At 38.9% G+C, this 22170-nt stretch overlaps 1 protein-coding gene across 1 annotated transcript in view; it reads left to right on the top strand.

The window, feature by feature from the left end:
* The window catches only part of Ehd4 (EH domain containing 4), an 86831-nt gene that overhangs the window by 1952 nt on the left and 62709 nt on the right, over positions 1–22170 (top strand). The window contains exon 2 of the mRNA XM_046461186.2: positions 19817–19993. Within this exon, the coding sequence (XP_046317142.1) occupies positions 19817–19993 (177 nt within the window). The remainder of the gene's footprint in view (positions 1–19816; positions 19994–22170) is intronic.

Raw genomic sequence — 22170 nt, 5'->3', positions numbered from 1 at the left:
GAGAGTCCCAACCTGGAAGCAATGCAGCCCTCTCTCCACTCCCACAGCCTGATTAATAAGCAGACCTGATGTAGGGGAACACAACTCAATTCATGGGAACAAGGATCAGTTTTTCCCCCAAAATTACTATTTCATTATATTCTTATAAGAGTTTCATTATCTAGGGGAAACTTTGTGGAATAGCTAAGTATAGTTTTAAGAAGGGTTCTGAGATTCAACTCCTAGCAACCACATCCAAATTGACTACTTCTGGGGCTGGGGATGTGGCTCAAGCGGTAGCGTGCTCGCCTGGCATGCGTGCGGCCTGGGTTCGATCCTCAACACCACATACAAACAAAGATGTTGTGTCCGCCGATAACTGAAAAATAAATATTAAAAAAAATTGACTACTTCTCAGTAGGTACTGGAGCCCTATGCAGGCCATAGATGAGGGAAGAATCACCTGAAAAGAAGCCAGTGTGCTTGAAACCTTCCCTGAGTTAAGTGGCTTTGTCCTTAGGCAATGGATGTAAGGTGGACCTGAGAGGTTCAGAAAATCAGTGTGGACAGGAAGCATGGTGAGGCCACAGGATACATGAATTTGATTCAGATGGGGGACTGAAGAAGTACCTCAGGGGTGATAATCCCAAAGGAAAATGAAAGCAATTCCATTTACAGTAGCAACCAAGACTTCTACGTTGAAAACTATGTAATGTTATTGGAAGAGATTAAGGAAGACCTAAATAAATGGAAAAACATCCTGTATCATTGGATTAGAAGACATGTTGTTAAGATGGCAATACTCCCCAAAATTTATTCATAGTCTCAACACATTTTCTATTAAGAATGTAATTCACTTTTTTTGTTATTGTTTTTTGATCAGAAATTGTCAGGCTGATTCTATAATTCTTATGTACCCAGGATAGCCAAAACTGTAAAACAGTCTTGAAAAAACAAAGTTTAGAGAACTCATACTTTCTGATTCAAAATTTACTGTATAGCCATGCAAACAATACATTCAACACTGGCAGAAGGGTAGACAGCTAGACCAATGGTATGCAATTGAGTGTCCAAGACCAAACCTTCACGTTTATGGTCAGTTGGTTTTTGACAAGGGGAAACTTGTCAAAAACAATTTGACAATTCAGTAGGGGAAGGAATAGTCTTTTCAACAAGTGGTGCTGGGACAATTGAATATCCAGCTTACAAAAGGAATGAAGGAAGACTATTACTGGGCTTCTTCTTAAAGTGATGAAAATGTTCTGAAATTGGATAATGTGTTAGTTGTACAACTTGAGGGGGTTTTGTTTTGTTTTGTTTTATGGTGCTGGGGATGGAACCCAGGACCTCATCCATGCTAGGCAAGTGCTCTGTCTCTGAGCTATATACCCAGCCCAAGACTATAGCATTTTAAGGGTGCATTTTTTGGTATATGAATTGTATTTCTATAAAATTAAAAAAGAAAGAAACAATTCACTCTTCCAACACCAAATGGCCTCTGATTTTTTAAATTTCCATAATTCTGTAATTAGTCCCAGTGCAATAATTTAAAAAGAAAAATGGATGCTAAAAAGAAAACAAAGTAGAAATAAGCTAAAGGAACACAAGGGCAAAAACAACTATAGTAAACATGAGAGAGGGAGAACAAGTAGCCACCATGAATCCCTCTGTGTTTTTCCCCCTGTGTATGCTGGTCAGTGTACAAACCTGTTCATTATTCATAGCACTCAGGTTAGTAATCTCAAGCTATGATCAATATTTTCTTATACAAATGCTTGATAATATAGTTGTGTTTTAAAACTTTAAATATTATCACTTAAATATAGTGTTTAATAGGGGAAAAGGACAGGGGCTCACATGCAACGTAGAAACAAGTTTTATGGATAGTACAAAGGGTCAAAAACTGGAGTGGGCTTGGGATAATAAAGGAGAATTTTTAGGTATGATTAGAACAAAACAAAGAATCAGGAAGTGATAGGCCCACTGCTTGGGGCTGTTGCTGCAACATTAATAGAAAGAAGAACTACTCTGCTATTATTTTGCTTCCTTCTTTTCTCTGAAAGAAAATATTCTATTATTATTATTATAACCCCACCCTGTTTGAGAAGGGATTAAAACCCAAAGGAGATCTGGGTGCTCTAGTACGTACCTATAATCCCAGCTACTGGGGAAGCTAAGGCAGGAGGATCCAAATTTGAGGTCTGCCTGGACTATTTAGCCAAACCTTATCTCAAAATAAAAAGGGCTGAGGATTTAATGCCTGCCTGCTATATAGGAGGTCCTGGGTTCAATTTACCCCCATCCCCCACCCCCCAAAAAAAAACTTAGGAAGAACAATCTGATGTCCCCATCCCCAGAGCCCAGGTCCTGCAAAAGTTCAGCAAAGATCTGGAAAGACACTTCTCAGAAGATGTTATACAATCAATCAACAAATATATGAAAAAATGTTCATTATCCCTAGCAATTGGAGAAATGCAAATCAAAACCACTCTAAGATTTCATCTCACTCCAATCAGAATGGCAGCTATTATGAAGACAAACAACAATAAGTGTTGGCCAGGATGTGGGGGAAAAGGTACACTCATACACTGCTGGTGGGATTGCAAATTGGTGCAACCAATATGGAAAGCAGTATGGAGATTTCTTGGAAAATTGGGAATGGAACCCTCATTTGACCCAGCTATCCCTCTCCTTGGTCTATACCCAAAGGACTTAAAAAACAGCATACTATAGGGACACAGCCACATTAATGTTTATAGCAGCACAATTCACAATAGCTAAATGTGGAACCAACCTGGATGCCCTTCAATAGATAAATGGATAAAAAAATGTGGCATATATACACAATGGAATGTTTCTCAGCAATAAAAGAGAATAAAATCATGGCATTTGCAGGTAAATGGATGGAGTTGGAGAAGACAATGCTAAGTGAAGTAGCTAATCCCCCCCAAAAAAATGCCGAATGTTTTCTTTGATATAAGGAGGCTGATTCATAGTAGAATACAGAGAGGGAGTATGGGAGGAATAGACAAACTCTAGATAGGGCAGAGGGGTTGGAGGGAAGGGAGGGGGCATGGAGTTATTAATGATGGTGGAGCGTGATGATCATTATCCAAAGTACAGGTATGAAGACACGAATTGGTGTGAATATACTTTGTATACAACTGGAGATATGAAAAATTGTGCTCTGTATGTGTAATAAGAATTGCAATGCATTCCACTGTCATATATAAATAAAAAAATATGCACAAAAAAGAAAGAATTTGCAATTATGCTCAAAGAATTTGGTGATTTTGAAGAGATGATGAAGAATATGCAAAGTATCAGAAAATTAAAAGCAGAAAAATGTCTTAATTTTCCCCAAAAAGAGGGGAAATGGATTCAGTGTAGGAAAGAAGCCCTAATTTATTCCTTTGACAAGCCTCTAGACTGAGTAAAGAGAAGGAAAGTGAAGGCATTCATTAGGAGGCAGGCTGGTGGCATCCATTTATTAAAAACAAACAAAAATTCCATTAAAGAAACACTAAGTGCCTGATTTGGTTGTTCTTGCTCTTATCCAGATGAAAATTATAGTCTTCTGTGCCAAATACCATGCCCTCTACAGATCTCTCTAGAATGTTGAGATATTTAATTTTTATAAAATAATAGACTATATTTGCAGCATACAATATAAGATCACACCTACAGGTCCTGATATTCATTTTTTTCAGATAATATTGATTTTAGGGGTTGGCACAGCTATCATAGAACTCACGCTCATGGATAATGTGAAAAAGAATCAACAGGCCATTGTTGCTCTTGGTGACAAAGGCCAAGATACAAGAAACACAGTCTGTCCAGGTCACATGTAGGACATAACATGCAGGCTTAGGGGCTGGAAAAGACCTCCTTGAGAATGTAACCTAAAGCTGGACACTGAGGAATGTTCCAAAAATAGTTGCCCAAAAAGGAAAAGGGAGTAAGGGTGGGGGAGTGTCAGCAATTAAGCCCAGGTTTCTGGGATAGCTAGTGGTGGTTGAGCCATTCACTGAGATTGGGACACAAGAAGAGGAAGGATGGGCATAATTATCCATTTACATTCAAGCCTGTTGTATTTGAGTGGACACTAAGGGAAGATGTCTGTGAGGGCTGATAGGGGCATTCCGAGCTCAGTGGAATATCTAGGCTATTATGGATTTGGGAGCATCAGTATTTGGGAGCCAGTGTCTAGGATTGTAAGGAACACTAGCATTTGAAAGTGAGAGGAGAAGGAACTTGTGGAAACCATAGGGGGAAAGTCATCAGAGCAGTGGAATAATGCCAAGGGAGAATGGTAGCTAGAGTTACCATTGGATTTTGGGGGTTACAAATGACCGAAATCTAACTGGAGATGACTGAAGTAAAAGAGAGAAAAAAATTTCGTAAGACTGATCAGACCAGGATGTGCCAGCTTCAGGCACACCCAGGACTCCAAGTGATGCCATCAGGATTCACTATCATCCCTCTGCTTTGTCTATATTGGCTCTTTCTCAGGCAGTTGCCCCTTGTGGTGTGTGCAGTTGACCATCTTGAGTTACAGACTCACGTTCTGCAGCTCAGCAACCCCAGTGGAAAGAAGAAATCTTTTCCCCAACAGTTTCAGCAAAAGCCTCAGATTTGAGTCTCACTGGTTCCATATGGCCATAAACCCAATCCCTGAACTAATCCCTAGAGCGAGAGATGGAGCTCCTGGATAGGGTGGGCAGCCTCCAAACCACATGGCCAAAGCATGAGGGAAGGCAGCTTCTTAAGAAGCATTTCCCCAAAAAGAAGTTGGTGCAAGTCAAGCAGAACAGCAAATGACCCCACAAAAGCCACGGAAAGGGAGAAGGGTGGTCAGATGCTTCTGGGAAAAGGATTGAAACAAACAAACAAAAAAAAACCCCATGGGTTAGCCATCAGGAGCCAGGGTAACCTTGGCCAGAGCCTTGTCTGTTAAGTGGTGGTGATGGAAGCCAGATGGCAGTGGGTTGAGGAATGAGTGGGAGATGAGGCATCAAATATAGAAAATCCTTAGCAACTGGCACTGGAGGGGAGGAACCATGCCCTGGTCACAGGCATTATGTGGATTTGATTAAAGATGAGCATGACCTCAGAGTTAAAAGTAGATGGAAGGCAGGATGGGGAAGCATAGAGAGGGCCTGTAAGCAGCTAGTGTTCAAGAACTAAGGAGACAGGACTTCTGAGAAGGAGGGCAGGTTTGTTGTGTTGGCCACAGCAGTCAGCACAGCCAGATCCACAGGTCTGCTGCTTGTCAACTTGTTACATTATTTACCTGCAAGTAGCAGTGTATCAGGAGAGATGAGGGGCAGGGGTTAATTATAAAATTCTCTTCCTTATCTCACACCTAGAAACTTACCTCTAAAATGCATTCAATGTACTTTTCAAACCTTAGGAAATTATGAATGAGAAAGTTGGAGTTCCTGAGTCTGGCTGAAGACCAGATCACCTGGAGACCTTTAAAAAAGAAAGATATGAGGGTCTATTCTCAGACCTCTTGAGTCAGAATCTCTGTGAGGCAGGCTCTCTGAGAGTGATTCTTATACAGCCTCCTCCAGGAAACCTTTGAGAACCATTGATACATGAAAATTCAGTTAATGGAACAATGACAGTTGGGCCATCAGGCCTGAAGAAGCTTGGCTTTAACCTAGAAGAGGGAGGCTGACTTTGGTGACCTTTCCACCTGTTCCAGGATCCATCTGTTCATATTTTTAACAAAGACTTATATGAAGACATAGAAGTCATGCTCACAAAACTATATATTAAATGATGAATACAATCTAGTTAAGTGATTTTTTTCATTTAAAATACAATGAATATTTTCTTATGTCATTAAATAGTCTTCAAAAGTAACTTCAATGATTGCATCATATTCTATAGTACAACTATAGCATTTAGGTTGTTTCTAATTTTATGCAGTTATACATAATGTTGCAATGAATGTTTTAGTCATAAATTTTTATTTCTAGGTTTTTTTTCTTAGAATAGTCTGAGCATAAATTACTGCATCAAAAAGATAGTTTTTAGGCTTATATATTCCTAAATATATTTACTTACATTTATTTATACTTAATATATTCTTTTCCAGAAAAGTTATTTCAAATTCAAATCCCATTTTGAAAAATCACTATTTCACCAATTTGTCAGTAAAACTAAAAAGTATTAACATAATTTGCTGTTTTTTTTTTATTGAGGTTAAACTTAAAAATATATATATAATCATCTATATTTCTTTGTGAATTGTCTGTGAACTTTGCCCAACTTTCATTTCTTTTCATTGGTCTTTTCAATATAGATATATTGAATATTTTTCACAATAACAAAGATTAATCCTTTTCCATGGTTATTATAGATATTCTTCTGACTGGAAGCTTGCCTTTTAGCTTTTTGTGATGATTTTTTATATGTAGGTATACTTAAAATTTATGAACAAATATTTTTGTTTGTTCGTTTATCTTTTCAAAGAGCCAACTCTTCATATCATTGATCCTTTGTATTTTTTTATTCTCTATTTCATTGATTTCATTTCTGATAGTAATTATTCCTTTCCTGGTTTTGGATTTGATTTGCTCTTGTTTTTCCAGGACCTTGAAATGTATCATTAGGTTGTTTATTTGGGATATTTCTGATTTTCTTATGTAGGCACTCATAGCTATAAACTTTCCTCTTAGAACCACCTTCATAGTGTCATGGATGTTTGGGTATGTTGCATCATTATTCTCATTTGATTCTAAGAATTTTTAAATTTTTCCCCTGATTTCTTCCATTACCCATCCATTGTTCAAAAGTGTATTGTTTATCTGCATGTGTTTATTTAGTTTCTGTAGATTTTTTTTTTTTTTTTGGTGTGGATATTTAATTTTACCACATCGTGATCAGATAAGAAATTATATCAAATTTTCTTTTTTTTTTTTTTTTTTTTTTGTACTTGCTGAGAACTGCTTCATGGCCTGAAATGTGGTCTGTTTTAGAGAAAGTTCCATGAGCAACTGAGAAGAAAACGTATTTGGCTGTTGTTGGATGAAATATTCTATAGATAGATGTCTATTAAGTCCATTTGATTTATAATATTTTTTAGTCTGAAGAGTCTTTACTAAGTTTATGTATGGATGATCTATCTGTTGTTGAGAAAGGTGTTTTGAAACCACCCAGTATTATTGTACTGCTTTGTACAATATTAGATAGACTGCTGTCTATCCGAGTTTTTAATTCAAGTAGTGTCGGCTTTTTAAAAAAATTTTTTTAGTTTTTCGGTGGACACAATATCTTTATTTTATTTTTATGTGGTGCTGAGGATAGAACCCAGCGCCCCACGCATGCCAGGCAAGCACGCTACTGCTTGAGCCACGACCCCAGCCCAATAGTGTCAGTTTTATGTAATTAGGTACATCAACATTTGGGCATAAATGTTTACTACCATTGTGTTTTTTTTGTTGGATTGTTCCTTTTACCTCCTTTGGTCTCTTCTGATTAATTTTGGCTTGAAGTCTGTCAGATATGAGAATGGCTTACTCCTGCTTGTTTTGGGGATTCATTTGCATGGTATATCAAATTCCCTCCTTTCACTTTCCTTATAGCTGTAAGTCTATAAGGTGAGTCTCTTGCAAACAAAATATAGTTGATTCTTGTCTTTTAATCCTTTCTGCCAGTCTAGGTCTTTTTATTTGGAGAGTTGAAACCGTTTACATTCAATGTTATTACAGACAGATTTTTATTAATTCCTGCCATTTTGACTTATTTCTAATGTATAATTTGGCTCTATTTTTCATTTGCTTAGCTACTCTTAAAATGAGTTGTCCATCTAGGTATTTTCTGTAGTACCAGCTTAGAAGTCAGCTTTTAAAATTCTATCCTGATTTTGAATGTTAGGCACTTTAATTGTGTGTTGTGGAGAGGTTCTTTGTTGATCTTGTCTGTTTGGGGTCTGAATGTGTTCTATATCTAGATGTCCATCTCATTCTCAAAGTTTGGAAATTTTTCTGTTATTATTTCCCTGCAAAATGATTCATGCCTGTTTTAGCTTTTCACCACTGGGACTGAAAAACCTGACCAGAACTATTTTAGGAGGAAAGTTTATTTGGGGGCTCGCAGTTTCAGATGATCAGGAAGCAAAGAGAGAACCCACTTGCCAGGTACAAAATATATACCCCAAGGCCATGCCCCCAGGGACCCACCTTCTCCAGCCACACCCGGCCTGCCTTTAGTTACCACTCAGTTAATCCCCATCAGGGGATTAATTCAATGATCAGATTAAGGCTTTTATAATCCAATATCTCTCTAAAGCTTCTTGCATTTCTCACACATGAGCTTTTGGGAGATACCTCACATCCAACTATAACATTCCACCCCTGACCCCTAAAAGTTCATGACCATCTCACAATGCAAAATATATTTAGTCCATCTCCAAGAGTCCCCATAGTCTCGAGTTACAAGATTACCCCAAAGTTCAAGTCCAAAGTCTCCTCTGAGACTCAGGGCAAGCTTGAATAATGAGTTCCTGTAAAAATCAAAAGCTTTTAAAAACTATCCAATATGTAATGATATGGAATAAACATTTCCATTCACAAAATTAGAGACATAGAAAGAAGGAATGGGACCAAAGCAAGACTGAAATCCAGCTGGGCAAACATGTCCTGTAGCTCCACGTTCAGTATCAGGATTAAGTACATGGCTTCCTGATGTTCTCTTCAAAAGGCTTGTGTAGTTCTGCCCCTGTGGCCTTCTTGGTTGTAGCCCAAGTGGCTTTTCTGTTGGCTTGTCTCTGCTGGATCCTTGCAGGTTCCCTAGAACCATGTCCCACTTTACTGGTATTTCTTAATCTTAGGGGTCTCCACTGCAGCTTCAGCTTCCTCCTCACATCTCCATGCTTTGCCCTTCAGGGGCAGCCCCGCAGAGACTGTAACCCTGCTGCACTTTGCCTACTCTTCCAGGCCTTCCCTTGAAATCTTCCTGGAAGCCTCCATGACCCCCCAACTCCAGCATCCTGCATTCCTGCAGAACCATCACCATCTGGTTGATGCCAAGGTCTGCCGCCATCTCAGGCAGCAGCCAAGCCTCCAGGGACACTGGTAGCTGAGTATGCTGAAAAAAACTTCTTATGCCTCCTTGGCATAAGGAGGCATAAGAAGAGTGCCCCACTAGTCTCTTCTCAAGAGAATTTCTACTTTTACTCCCTTGAGCCTGAGGTGGGTATGATCTTACCAGCTCCTGAGATGCCCTCAAGCCATCATTCCTATTATCTCTAGGCAAAGTAGCATTTCTTTAGTGGTGAAAATGTTGGGGCTAAGATTATGGCTCAGCGGCACAGCGCTCACCTGGCACATGCAAGGTCGATCCTCAGCACCACATAAAAATAAGTAAATAAATAAAGTTTAAAAAAATGTTTTTAACAACTGCAACTTCCTTAGCCCCAGTTTTAGACCCACCTTTTTAAGTCCAAGTTTTTCAAATCTTGCTGTTCTGCTTTTTGCTCTTGATTATCACAATAAGTTTGGCTAAAAGTCACCAAGAATATCCATGCCACCACCTGAATGCTCTGCTGTCTGGAAATTTCCTCCACCAGATTAAGAAGTCTGTTACTTTTAAAATCAGCCTTGCAGAAAGTCCCAGGACACCAGCAAAATGCAGATAGCTTCTCAGCCAGAACATGTGAATGGCCTCTAGTCCAATCACTGATAGTGTCCTCCTTTTCCTCTAAACCCTCTCAAGCCCTGTCTTCACTGTCCATGGTCCTATTGGCATTCTGGTCTTCTGAGCTCCCACCAGAATTGGCTAGTAAGCTCAGCTTACAACAATTTAAAGCATTTCCAGTGTGCACTGCTTAAGCATAATTCCTCCCACAATTTCAAAAAACTCAAAAAACTTCTGAGCCACACAATCAGGTTTGTCACAGCAACAACCCCACTTCACAGTACTAATTTTGTTTCAGTCAGTATTTTCACTGCTGTGACTAAAAGATCTGACCAGAACTATTTTAGGAGGAAAAGTTTATTGAGGGGTTCACAGTTTCAGAAGTCTCAATCCACAGACAACAGGCTCCATTCCTTAGGGCTTGAGGTAAGACTGAAAATCATATCAGAGTGTGTCACAGAGGGAAGCAACTCACATGATGATCCAGGAAGCAAAGAGAGACCCCACTTGCTAGAAACAAAATATACATCCCAAGGCCATGCCCCCAGGGACCCACCTCTTTCAACCACACCATACCTGCTTTCAGTTACCACTCAGTTAATCCCAGGGGATTAAGTCAGTGATTAAGGCTTTTATAATCCAATTGTTTTTCCTCTAAAGCTTCTTACATTGTTTCACACATGAGCTTTTGGGGGACACCTCTCAAGGTTAGAAAATTTTTCTGTTGTTATTTCCCTGAAAAATAATTCATGCCATTGTGTACATCTCACAAGCCTCTTTAATTCCAATGATTCTTAAATTTGATCTCTAAATGTTGTCCCAGAGTTCTATATATTCTGGTCATGGTTTCTCCTTATCGAATTTCTCATTCATATTCTATGCTGACTTCCTTATTTCATTTATTTGTTTTTCTGTGTTTCCTTGGTTCATTGATCATTTTTATAATCATTCTTTGAATTCTTTTTCTGATATTTCATCCATTTCAACATCTTTGAAGTCAGTTGCTGGTGAATTATGAACTTTAATAGGTGTTATGTTACCTCGGTTTTCATATTTTTTTATTCCTGTATTGGGTTTTATGTATCTATTGGGATGGATTTCTCTTCCACTTTTATGTGTGGGCCTTTTTAGGACACAGTCTTCTCTTGCCAAAGTGCCCTGGAGTGATCTACCTTGATACCCCTTGTAGGTGTGGCATCTGTAGCCTTTATGTTAATTTTGCTTTTATTGTAGGCGTGACTGTCCATGAGTGGCCCCCTACCCACTCCTCCTTGTGGTCTGGTTGTTAGTTTGGAGGTTTTGTCTCTTCTATTCTTGGCATGGAAGTATCGCTGAAGTTCAAGTGTGGTTATTTTGTGTGTGGAGTAAGGTGCATTGTGTCTTGGCTGGGTTTAGTTCAGCAGCAGAATCTCTACCCTGTAAACTTGTAGTGTCCTTGTAGATTCCCAGAACCTCACTGAGAGGGAGTACTCCCACTGCTTGAATCCTGAGCCATAGAACACCTGGAAATGCAGCCTTTCTCTAATTCACTATCTTGAATCCTTTTTGTTTGTAAATTCTCATGCCAGCACCATACTGTCTTAAGTAATGTCACTTTTAAATACTTTTTAACATATGGTCGTGTCACACCCTTCTCAGGTCATTTCCGTTTATTTTCCAAGTACTACAATTTTTTCTTATTCTTTGAGAACTTTAAAATTACTTTGTTAGTTATGTCAAAAAAAAAATCCTTTAGGAATCCATTTGCATTGGAACTATATTATATCTCTAAGTTATATTTTCATATTTGCTCTTCCCAAGCAGGACTTCAGCACTTCTTTGAGTCAGACCCTCTTTAATATATCCTAGAAAGGGATGATTTACTCCTACATATCCTGTATAATTCTTCTTAATGTTGTCCTTAGGAATTTTATACTCAGCTGCTCTTGTGAATAAGATTTTTTTCCTTTATATTCTTGGGCTGAGTATATAAAGCAGCTATGGAGTTTTGAATTTTTATTTGTATCTGGTCATTTGACTCTAGACCCTTTTCAGTAAATTCTCCTAAGTCTTCTAGGTATCTGCTGTATTAGTTATATTCATGATTACTTTTATCATACTGAGAAGTGGGTGTACCAAGTTTCTCTGGTTAGCTTTCTTATTTCACATTAAGATATCCTCTGAAGTATTGATTTAATATTTTATAAATTAATCACATTAAGAAATTATCTCTCTTATTAATTTGAAAAATGATTTTATTTGAAAAACTAGAATGGTTAATGAGTTTTGCTGAATGCCATTTTTACCTTTTCTTTTCATCTGTGTCCTGTAGCACACAATCATGGGGATAATTAATAAGTGTTTAGAGGGCTAAAAAGGATTCCATAGTCAAGTAATTTTGGAAAATGCTGTGATATATAAGCCCTTCTACCATGGAGACCTGTGGATATTGCAGATAAGAATTTGCAACCTAAAGTCTGTTGTTAGATTCATAAATTATAAGTTATCAAAGATATGAATATTCATTGTGTGAGCAAATGAAAGACTGGGGTGATACAGGACTCTAAGAAATTGATTTGATTTCAACAGACTTCCTCTCCCTTTCCTCACCCTCCTCTGAAAGTCATGAAGGAGGGGTATAGGTAGTGGCAGCAGGTTAGATAGTAGTGTACTCCATGTAGTTCCCATTTAAATAGTTTGAATTCCAGTCAAAGCTGAGGCAAGACTGCACCCAATACAAAACGGCACCCAGTAAATTGCAATGTTTTGGTTCAAAAGGCTAATTTCCATTCCCTGTGAAGGCACAGCAGTTTCAAAAATAGCAGTTTGAAAGACCAGCAAGCAATCTTAAAGATAATATGTCAATGATTTAACTAAATGAAAATAAAACAGGCTTCATACTTAAGGAAGGCATGGAATTTTAAATGGAAATTTTTAAGAGTAGAAATGAAGATCTAACTTCGTTTTTCAATAATTCAAAGAAGATTAAAATTTTGAAAAAATAATTTTTTTAGTTGTCAGTGGACCTTTACTTTTTTTAACTTATTTATATGCAGTGCGGAGAATCGAACCCAGTGCTTCACATGAGCTGGGCAAGCACTCTACCACTGAATTACAATCCCAGCCCTCAAAGAAGATTAAAATTTTAAAGTATGTATTTGTTCACTGATATCTATCTCAGCCTATTTATAATAGCAAGAAAGGAAAGCTATTTGTTTTTAATGCTGAGATTGAACCCAGATCTTCACACATGCTAAGTAGGTAGTCTACAACTAAGTTACAACCCTACTTCCAAGAAACAAAACTGTTAAATGCCTAACAGGAAATGGCAAACTACATTGATACATACTTCCCTCCGGTTTTCAGAGTTTTGTTTTGTTCTTACAATCCTGGGAAACAAACCCAGGGCCTCATGTATACAAGGCAAGTGTATTATCACTGTGCTACACTGCCAGCCTTTTTTATTTTATTTTGAGACATGGTCTCACTCAGTGAGTGAGACTGGCCCCAACTTTCGATCCTCCTGACACTGCCTCTTGAATAGCTGGGATTACAGGCATGTATCACCACAGCCAGCTTCAAATTTTTAATCCTGTGAGGAAATATTAATGTTTAAAAACTAATGCAAAGTTGTTTAGACACTTTATGACTACAGTTTTATAAAGAAAAAAATCCTATTCACAGAAAAATGACTGGAAATATATCAAAATGCTAAAAGTAGTCATTACCTTGAACTAGTGTAGTCTCATGTGAGCTACTAAGCTTGTCCTCAGCAGTTTTCTCCTCTATAAGCTAAGGATAAAGATATGTGCTCCAGGCTAGGGTTGTGGCTCAGTGGTAGAGCACTTGCCTCACATGCCTGGAGCACCGGATTCCATCCTCAGCACCACATAAATAAATAAAATAAAGGTATTGTGTCCATCTACAACTAAAAATTTAAAAAAAAAATTAAAAATTTATCTGCTCCAGTGAAAGTGAGGATGAAATGTCAAGATGAATGTGTGCAATGTATCATAAACTATACAACACAGTTATAGAATAACGTGCTGTCTGATGGTATCTAGAAGTAGCAGTGATAGAGGTAGTACTTGTTTACCAGGGAATATTATATGCCCTGGACCATTTGATAAGATTTTTTCAGTAATCAGTGTTAGATTCTTCTCCTAGTTCTGCTGCTTGGTGTTAAACACAAGGATGGATTAAATGATGGAAAGTGCTTTAAAAACATTTTCAAGTTTAGGGCTGGAGTTGTAGCTCAGTAGTAAAGTGGTTGCCTAGCATGTGTGAGGCACTGGGTTTGAGTCACACTATATATAAATTAATAAAAGTCAACAACTAAACATATATATATAATATATATATATAATATATATATATATATATATATATATATATGTGTGTGTGTGTGTGTAAATATATATATAAACTTATTTTTTTAAAAAAACATTTCTAAGTTTAGAAAAAAATCAGGATGGAAGGACTAACCTTTTCTTTCCTATCTCTTTCCTGGTGGAATAGTGGAGCAAGTATTATCAATAAAAATATATTATGTGAAACTTCCCAAAATTTATCATAAATATGTTTAAACTTAGTCCTAATTTAAAAATAAAAGAATATCACTTCTCCACTGAACTCAAAGTTGTCCTTCCTGTTAAGCTTCCTTTACATCTATATGGTTTAAAACCTTAGTAATACTCAAAGGAATGAGGTGACTGTTGGTTTAGTTTCATGCTCTTTTGAAAAATATTTCAGACATACCAATAAGTTGATCGATGCCTTTGTAGGCACAAACATATTTCCTGTTTTTCATCACAAATCATTTCTCTGGACTTTGATTTGATAATGTTAAATTAATACTCAAACAATACCTCAAATACATATGCTGTACTATTTTTTTAGAGTACATATTGAATACCTATTTTTAAATCTTCCGTTTGTCTATTTGTTATGATTCACAAAACATGTTCCTGTAAACATTGCCATTGGAGGCTGACTCAGCCTCTCATGCTCTGATTTAATGCAGGACTAGAAAGAAATACTGCCTTTTAATAAAACACTTAACCTGTTTGAGCCTTAAGTTCCTCATTTGTAAAATGGGAGTAAAAATAATAAACTACCCATAAAGTAGTTAGGATGAGATGAGATTATTCATGTAAAGACTTTAGCACAACTTGGCAGGCACAGTAGTACATGTCTGTAATTCCAGCTACTTAGGAGGCTGAGGCAGGAGGATCAAGAGTTTGAGGCCAGTCTCACCAATTTAACAAGACTCCTGTCTCTAAGTAACTTTTTTCAGTGGCTAAGTATGTAGCTGAGTGGTGGTAGCAATGCTTGCCTAGCATGCATGAGGTCTTGAGTTCAAGCTCCTATACAAAAAAAAAAAAAAAATCTAGCACATACCAATACCACCTCCTCAAATATTAGGGACATGTGTTACTAAAAATCATACTACATCTCTTTCTATTCCAAACACAAATGTGATAGCCAAAACCCAGAGAGAATGCATGAAGAATTCCCAGGGGTAACAAAGTTCACAGCCAGAATTTTGGGTATCTATCATTGAATAATGTCACTCTCCCCCACCCCACCTCAGTTCTTGGGATTGAACTCAAGACCCTGTGCATGCTAGGTAAGTGTGCTACCACTGATCTAAATACGCCCCTCAACTTTTTTTTTTTTTTTTTTTTTTTTTTTTGAGACAGGCTCAATAAGTTGCTGAGGTTGGCTTCAAGCTTGCCACCCTCTTGACTGAGCCTCACAAATAGCTGAGGTTACAGGTGTGCGACAGCTGTGCCTGGCACAAGTGTGTGCTTCTATTTGAGCATGTTCATTGCTTGGGAAGCATTTATAGAATTCTGTTAGTTTTTTTTTTTTTTCTTTTATTTGTCTTTCAGTATTTGTTGAAGGTTAAGCATTTCCAATTTAAGGCTACATGGAAATGGCACTTAGCTAAAATAATGTCACTCTTATGGTGCTTATTTTTTAGTCATTGTTAGGCCCACCTTCAAGAAAATGGTGCTTGGGGATGTTTTGTTGTCCTGAGAGATTTTTCTTCCCTTTGTCACAAAAGACATTCTTTCTATGAAGTTTAAGGAATTTGCTCCAGCCTAAGCAATTAAAGAGATACCACCCACGTATACGCTTGTGTCAAAGCAACTCCTTGAGTGTAGCTTTGGCAGCTCAAGTGCCCAGGAGCCACTTGGATGAGGCTGGACTGAGGACCTTGTTGGACAGGGACAAGGAGAGGTCAGGTCTCCTGTCCACCCTGCCTCTTCCGCACAGCTGCTTGGAATCCAAATGTCCGTACCTTTTTATGTTAATGGCTTGGCTCAAATACCTCAGAGTAATCACCGCTTGAGTTGGCAGGCCTCCCTGAGAACACAGGAAAGGGGAGCACAGTGGCTCCAAGGACAAGAATCAAGCCTCTAACATACAGGATGCCTGTGGAGTGGGCTGCTCGGCTCAGAGTCATGGTGGATTATTTTCTGTAGTTTTCCTGTGGCCCCTTGTTCTTTGAACTTTTGTTATTGTAGATAACCCACAGAATCCCTGGGACTCCTAGTTTGGGGAAAGTCCCTGAGGGGTTCATAAAGGGGTTTAAACAGTGGATCAGCCTGGTCCATGTGGCTGCAAGGCTAATCCTCTAGGGTCCATCATACCTCAGGATCCCCTCCGACCCTTCCCTTCCAGGTTGCTATTTTGAACTTCATCACTTCAATGTCACTTTTTCCACGTCATTATCTTGGTTGTTTTTAGTTTCCTTGCTGCTTTGACATGTGCCTGCCTGCCCAGCAGTGTGGCATGTCTGCATGTCAGTGAACACTTCAGAGCAGTCAGCTTAGAGTTATATTAACTCATGTGTCTGACAGGTCCTACTGAGGGTGCCAGTGAGCTGGGGACCTAGGAGGGTCTCAAGGTCATGGGGCTGAGCCTGACGCAAGAGCAAAAGCCTTGGGCCAGAAGGAAGGGGTTCCGGCTCCTGTGGCCACTGAGTCTGACCAACAATAAGTCACTTTCCTGCACTAATCCATACTCTCTTTCCCTGTAAAGATAAGGGGTTAGATAAAATGACTCCAAAGACTGAGGTCTAAAGTTCTGAATCTGTAGGCTGTGCCCTGCAGAAAGTGACAATCCATGGGAAAAGAGAAAATAGGCCCACAACTCACCCCCATAGTAGGTGACAGACAACAAGCTCATAAGGGCTCCCTGATGTAAATACTCCTTATCCTGCAAATTCCTTTGCAGTAAGATCATACCAACTGTTCACCAACATAGCTAAGGATGTGTATTTCATAAGACCCTCACTGGCATTCAGTATTATGTTTTTTAAAAAAAATGTTAATATTCTATGTCTTTAATTTGTATTATTTTGATAATGAAATTGAACAGTGAATTTTGACTTTTTATTACTTTTGGGAGAAAGTATCACTAAACAAATTAATAACCTAAGCAAGTTTTATAGTGCAGTGATTCCTCCTGGTTCTAGTTCTTCCTCTGTATCTGGGACCCAGAGACTGAATAATTCGCCAAGGTCACCGTTGAGGGGGCCCCTTGTACTTCGCATTGTTTCATATTTGCAGCTTGCTTTAAAAATAAGTTGACATTAAAGTTGTCTGGCAGGCTAGCTACTTAGGAAACTCTAGCTTTTATTGTCGCATAAACTTGAAAGTAGGAAACACCTGCTCTTCTTTAAATAATTTTATAATTGAGGTTTTTCCCCTGAAACTCTTGTTATTCAAAATTAATAGAATTTGCTGTGCTCTTATATAAGTGAAACTTCAGAAGATAATTCAGTAACTTCTCCACAGTGGTCATCAACTTAAATACACTTTACACATGAGTTGTCCAACTGGGGACCCACTGCTTACTACACCATGCACATGCCCTCTCATTCCTGCCCAAGGCCCATTTTTCTTTCCCGGGTCTGGAACCTGAAGGACTTCCTCCTGCCCATATCTGGGGAAGGTGCAGAGGAGGAGCCGTATGGCAGCAAGTCACTCAGGGTGAGACTCAACCCTGTGTCCTTATCCCAGAAGCTGATGGTACACCTCTTGTCTGGTTGTCTGTTTTACTGTATGTGTGATCTTTTGTAGGCTGGCTGGTCCAGCCACCTTCTGCTGTTAACACTGAGCCTATGGAACTGGGCCTATTAGGTGTCAAACCAACCCTTGGACATGACCCTTTTGTGAGTTGGGAACTGGGTGCCTCAGGGAGCTCAGCACTGGCTCCCTTCCTCAGTTTCTTCCTAGGGCCTCAGGGCCTACCCTCATCCCAGCCACAGGGCATAGAATTTAAACTGGACATTGCAGGGTATGCAATGAGATTTTGAATTCTAGCTTTACTGCCAAATGACTTCAGACTTGAGATCCCAGAATGGCTGTGAGCCTGAATTCCATATTCATCTGGGCATTTGAAATCCACATGCTCTGGAGACACTTTGAATGCTGCAGTTTCACAGACTGCGAGACATTCTCCCAGTCACTTGTACCAATGCTCCTACGATTTGTGTGTAATTTTTAAAGAATTTATCAATGAGGACATTTCTGCTCCTGAGGATATTTATTGGGATCTTAGATGCACTAAGGTTTTCATTGAAAGAGTTTTGAAAAACAGTATTAAATTTTATATGAACATGCTTTGAAACAATAGCACATTCTTAATCCAACTTCTCTCTAGAGAGGATGGGGAGAACTGGCCTGCATCATCACGGAGGCCAGAGAACTGCAAGGGGGGACAGTTTGGAGAGCCCTTTTCCCTTAATTAGAGAAAATAGAGGAAGCCTTATACTCAGTGGCATACCCTGGGTGAGGGTCTTGAATGTCCCTTGTGCTCATCTCTGAGCAAGCCACTCACTCAAGGCCAAGTTTAAACCCATCTGGAGAACTGGGCACAGTGGCATAATCCTGTAGTCCTACCTACTCAGGAGACCAAGTTGGGAGGATTACCTAAGACCAGGAGTTTAAGGCCAGCCTGGGCAACATAGCAAGATCCTTCTCAAAACAAAGCAAAAACAAAAAAGAGAGCTCAAATTCAGAAGTCAAACTGCCTGCATTCAATTTCCTCTCAAACATTTCTTGTGTGAACTTAGGCAAGTTACTTAGCCTCTGATGCCTCAATGTTCCCACCTTCAAAATGAGGATAGTGTTATCACCCACCTGAGAATGTTGTAAAGACTAAGTCATAGTGCAAAGAGAAGGCTTTGTGCCTTCTTAGTAAACACCAGGTGACTTTTTTCCATAATTACTCTTGATTTAGGGAACACTTTGAAATGATGTATCTATTCTAGGGCTCCACAACTTCACAGAAATGTAGATACTTTGGGCAAAGTTAAAACTAGCATCACACCAATTAAAGGTTTATTGCCTACTAAGATTGCTAATCAATTTCTATTTTCTTTACATAGAAAACAGTTTAAAGGGTAGCTTCATTTCTCATTCTTATAAAGATGGTAAAATTGTGTTTGATATTTGATATTTGGTTCTTTCCTTCTATCCCTGGACCAATCAAGACTTTTAAAAACAAATAGTTTAGAACCAAATTGTTTGTTTCAGTGGGGAGCTGCAGAAAGTCATGCAGGTTTTCTTCCTTGAACCCTTCCTTCCCTAGGTGAATGATCATCCATCTCTCTGGCTGGGCTGGGACAGGACTCTGTCCCCTTTATTTATTTTCATTGTTTTGTGGTGCTGGGGATCAAACACAGGATCTCAAATATACCAGACAAGCACTGTACCATGAGCCCCATTCCCAAATGCCTTGTGGAGCCCACAGACAGACGAGTGCAGTAACATGGTGAGCACCATGATGACTGCAGGCACAGGATGCCTGGGGACCACAGAGAAGCTGTGCCTGCTTGCAGCTCAGTTGAAGTGAGCCTGAGCAGGAGCCTGAGCACAGGAGCCATGGGGCAGGCACTTCTCTTGGTGGCTTCTGCTGCATCAGTGGAATCACAAACAAGAATTGCCGTGCTGAGCAGGAACACCTTCAGAAGGCCTAATTAAGTCCACAAGAAGTCTGACTCTTTCACCAGGTTCCTCATAATGGTGGAAAAAAATACTTCAAAAAAATTTCAAGCTTTAAGGGCCGATTTGTCTCCTTTTCTTGAAGTTAATATTTTCAAATGAATATGTAAAACATTGGTAACCCCAGGCAGCTTTCTGACCTCTCATTTTGTGACAACTGCTCTGCTTTCTTTTCCTTTCCCTTTTCCCAGATACCTACTGGAGCAGGATTTCCCAGGCATGAGGATTGGTCCAGAGCCCACCACCGATTCCTTCATCGCTGTGATGTATGGGGAGACTGAGGGCAGTACCCCTGGGAATGCATTAGTCGTGGACCCCAAAAAGCCATTTCGGAAGCTTAGTCGCTTTGGAAATGCCTTCCTGAATCGGTAAGGACCAGCAAACTGTCATTTTTGGTCAAGATATTTAAACTTTTTTTATTGCCAATTGCATGTAAAGATTCAAAAATAGAACAACAGTTTCTAGAAGAGAAAAGTCATAGAGAATATGCTAGTTGTGTTCAAATATCTGTTAGTCTACCAGAGGACATCAATATTTATTCCTGTTCTGGGTGGCTTCATTGACCAGAGCTAAGTCCCAAGACTGGACATTTATAAGACTTCACAGAACAATTTCTAATAAATTGAAATGGATCAGGTTGCCCTGTCTCTAGTCATGTTAAGTGGTGGCTGAATGCCACGAAGTGCCCTGGCTTCCTGCAGTCAGGGGTCTTATCCCAGTGGACACCTAAGTTTCTTCTGACGTCTGGATTTAGTCTGCTGACTCAGGATAGGTCACCTCACCTCCCTGGCTATTCCTTTTGTTTTGGTTATGGTACTTTGAGCTGCTTCCTTGTTCTATGGAGGGCAGGGGAAATAGAGTAAAATCAAAAAACAATAAGTTTATTATTTTATAGATACAAAGTTGTGGGATTAGGGCACAACTTTGTGAGGTTGTAGCTCAGTGGTATGAGTGCTCCCCTCACATGTGGAAAGCACTGAATTCCATCCTCAGCACCACATAAAAATAAAATATTGTGTCCATCTACAACTAAAAAAAATATTTTTAAAAAAAGTTGTGGGATTAGTTCCATCTTAATTAGAGATGTGTTTTATTTGTACCATCCCCATAATCTTTCAGCAGAGTTCCCAGTGAAGTCAGTGGGTGTTGGCACTGTGTAGGGAGAGCGACCCAGCCTCATCTGCAGCTCTGCCTTAGCACACATTCTGCTGTTATGACTTTCCCTACCTGTTTGCTACTCCTAGCCTGCCTTTCTTTTTTTTTTGTGCCCCCCACTGACTGTTTCTGATTTTGTTTTTATTTAGTTTTCATATATAAGAGAAAACTTGAGATACTTGTCTTTCTGTGTCTGGTTTATTTTGGTTAACATGATGTCTTCCGTTCCGTCCATTTTGCTGCACATGACAGAATTTTATTCTTCTTTATGACAAAATAATACACATATATGTGTGTGTATATAAACATATATGTATACTTTTTTGATAGGCAGCTGAACTGATTCCATATATTAGCTATTGTGAAGAGTGCTGCAATAAACATGGGCATTCAGGATCTCTTGTTGTATGCTGACTTCATTTCCTTTGTTTGAATCTGTACCCAGGAGTGATGTAGCTGGAACATATGGTAGATCTACTTTTAGTTTTTTTAGAAACTTCCATATGGTATTCCATAATGGCTGTATCAGTTTACCTTCCCACCAGCAGTGTATAACAGTTCCTTTTTCTCCCACATCCTTGCCAGCATTTGGTGGTTATTGTTGTTTGTTTGCTTGTTTGTTCTTTGTTCTGGGTAATAGTCACCTAACTGGAGTGAGATGGTTCTCATTGTTTTGATTCTTATTACCTTATTGGCTAATAATGTTGAGCATTTTTTCACACAGTTATTGGCCATTTGTGTTTCTTCTTTTGAGAAATGTCTATTCAGACCATAAAATTTTTTAACCGGATTACTTGTTTTTTTGTTGTTAAGTTTTTGTTTGGGTTTTGTGTGTGCATGTCTTTTGTTTTGTTTTGGTACTAGGGATTTAATCCAGGAAATCTTAACCTCTAAGTCACATTGCCAATTCTTTTTAATTTTTGAGACAGGGTCTCCCTAAGTTGCTTAGGGCCTCACTAAAGCTGGCTTTGAACTTGAGATTCTCCTGCTTCAGCCTCCTTAGTTCCTGGGATTACAGACGTGTGCCACCAGCTGTTAAGTTTTTAGAGTTCTTTGTATATTCTGGGTATTGAACCTCTGTCAGATGAATAGCTGGCAAATAGTTTTTCACATTCTGTAGGTTGTCTCTTCACTTGGTTTGATTGTTTCCTTTGCTGTACAGATGCTTTTAGTTTGAAGTAATCCTGCTTATCAGTTTTTGCTTTTGTTTCCTGTGCTTTTGGGGTCCTATCCAAGAAATCAGGTTCATGGGTGGAAAGAATTGATATTATTAAAATGTCCATACTTTCTTTGTTTTTAAAACCCCTTTTCTTCTTCCTTATCAGCCTCCACCTGCCTCTCCATTTTTTTCTTTTGCATGTCTAGCTTTAGAGATTGGGGGAACACGTTA

Source organism: Marmota monax, unplaced genomic scaffold, assembly GCF_021218885.2.
Source record: "Marmota monax isolate L192 unplaced genomic scaffold, Marmota_monax_Labrador192_F-V1.1 WCK01_AAM20220418_F8-fsc00001, whole genome shotgun sequence".
Taxonomy (NCBI): domain Eukaryota; kingdom Metazoa; phylum Chordata; class Mammalia; order Rodentia; family Sciuridae; genus Marmota; species Marmota monax.
This window is presented reverse-complemented; position numbering and strand designations above follow the sequence as displayed.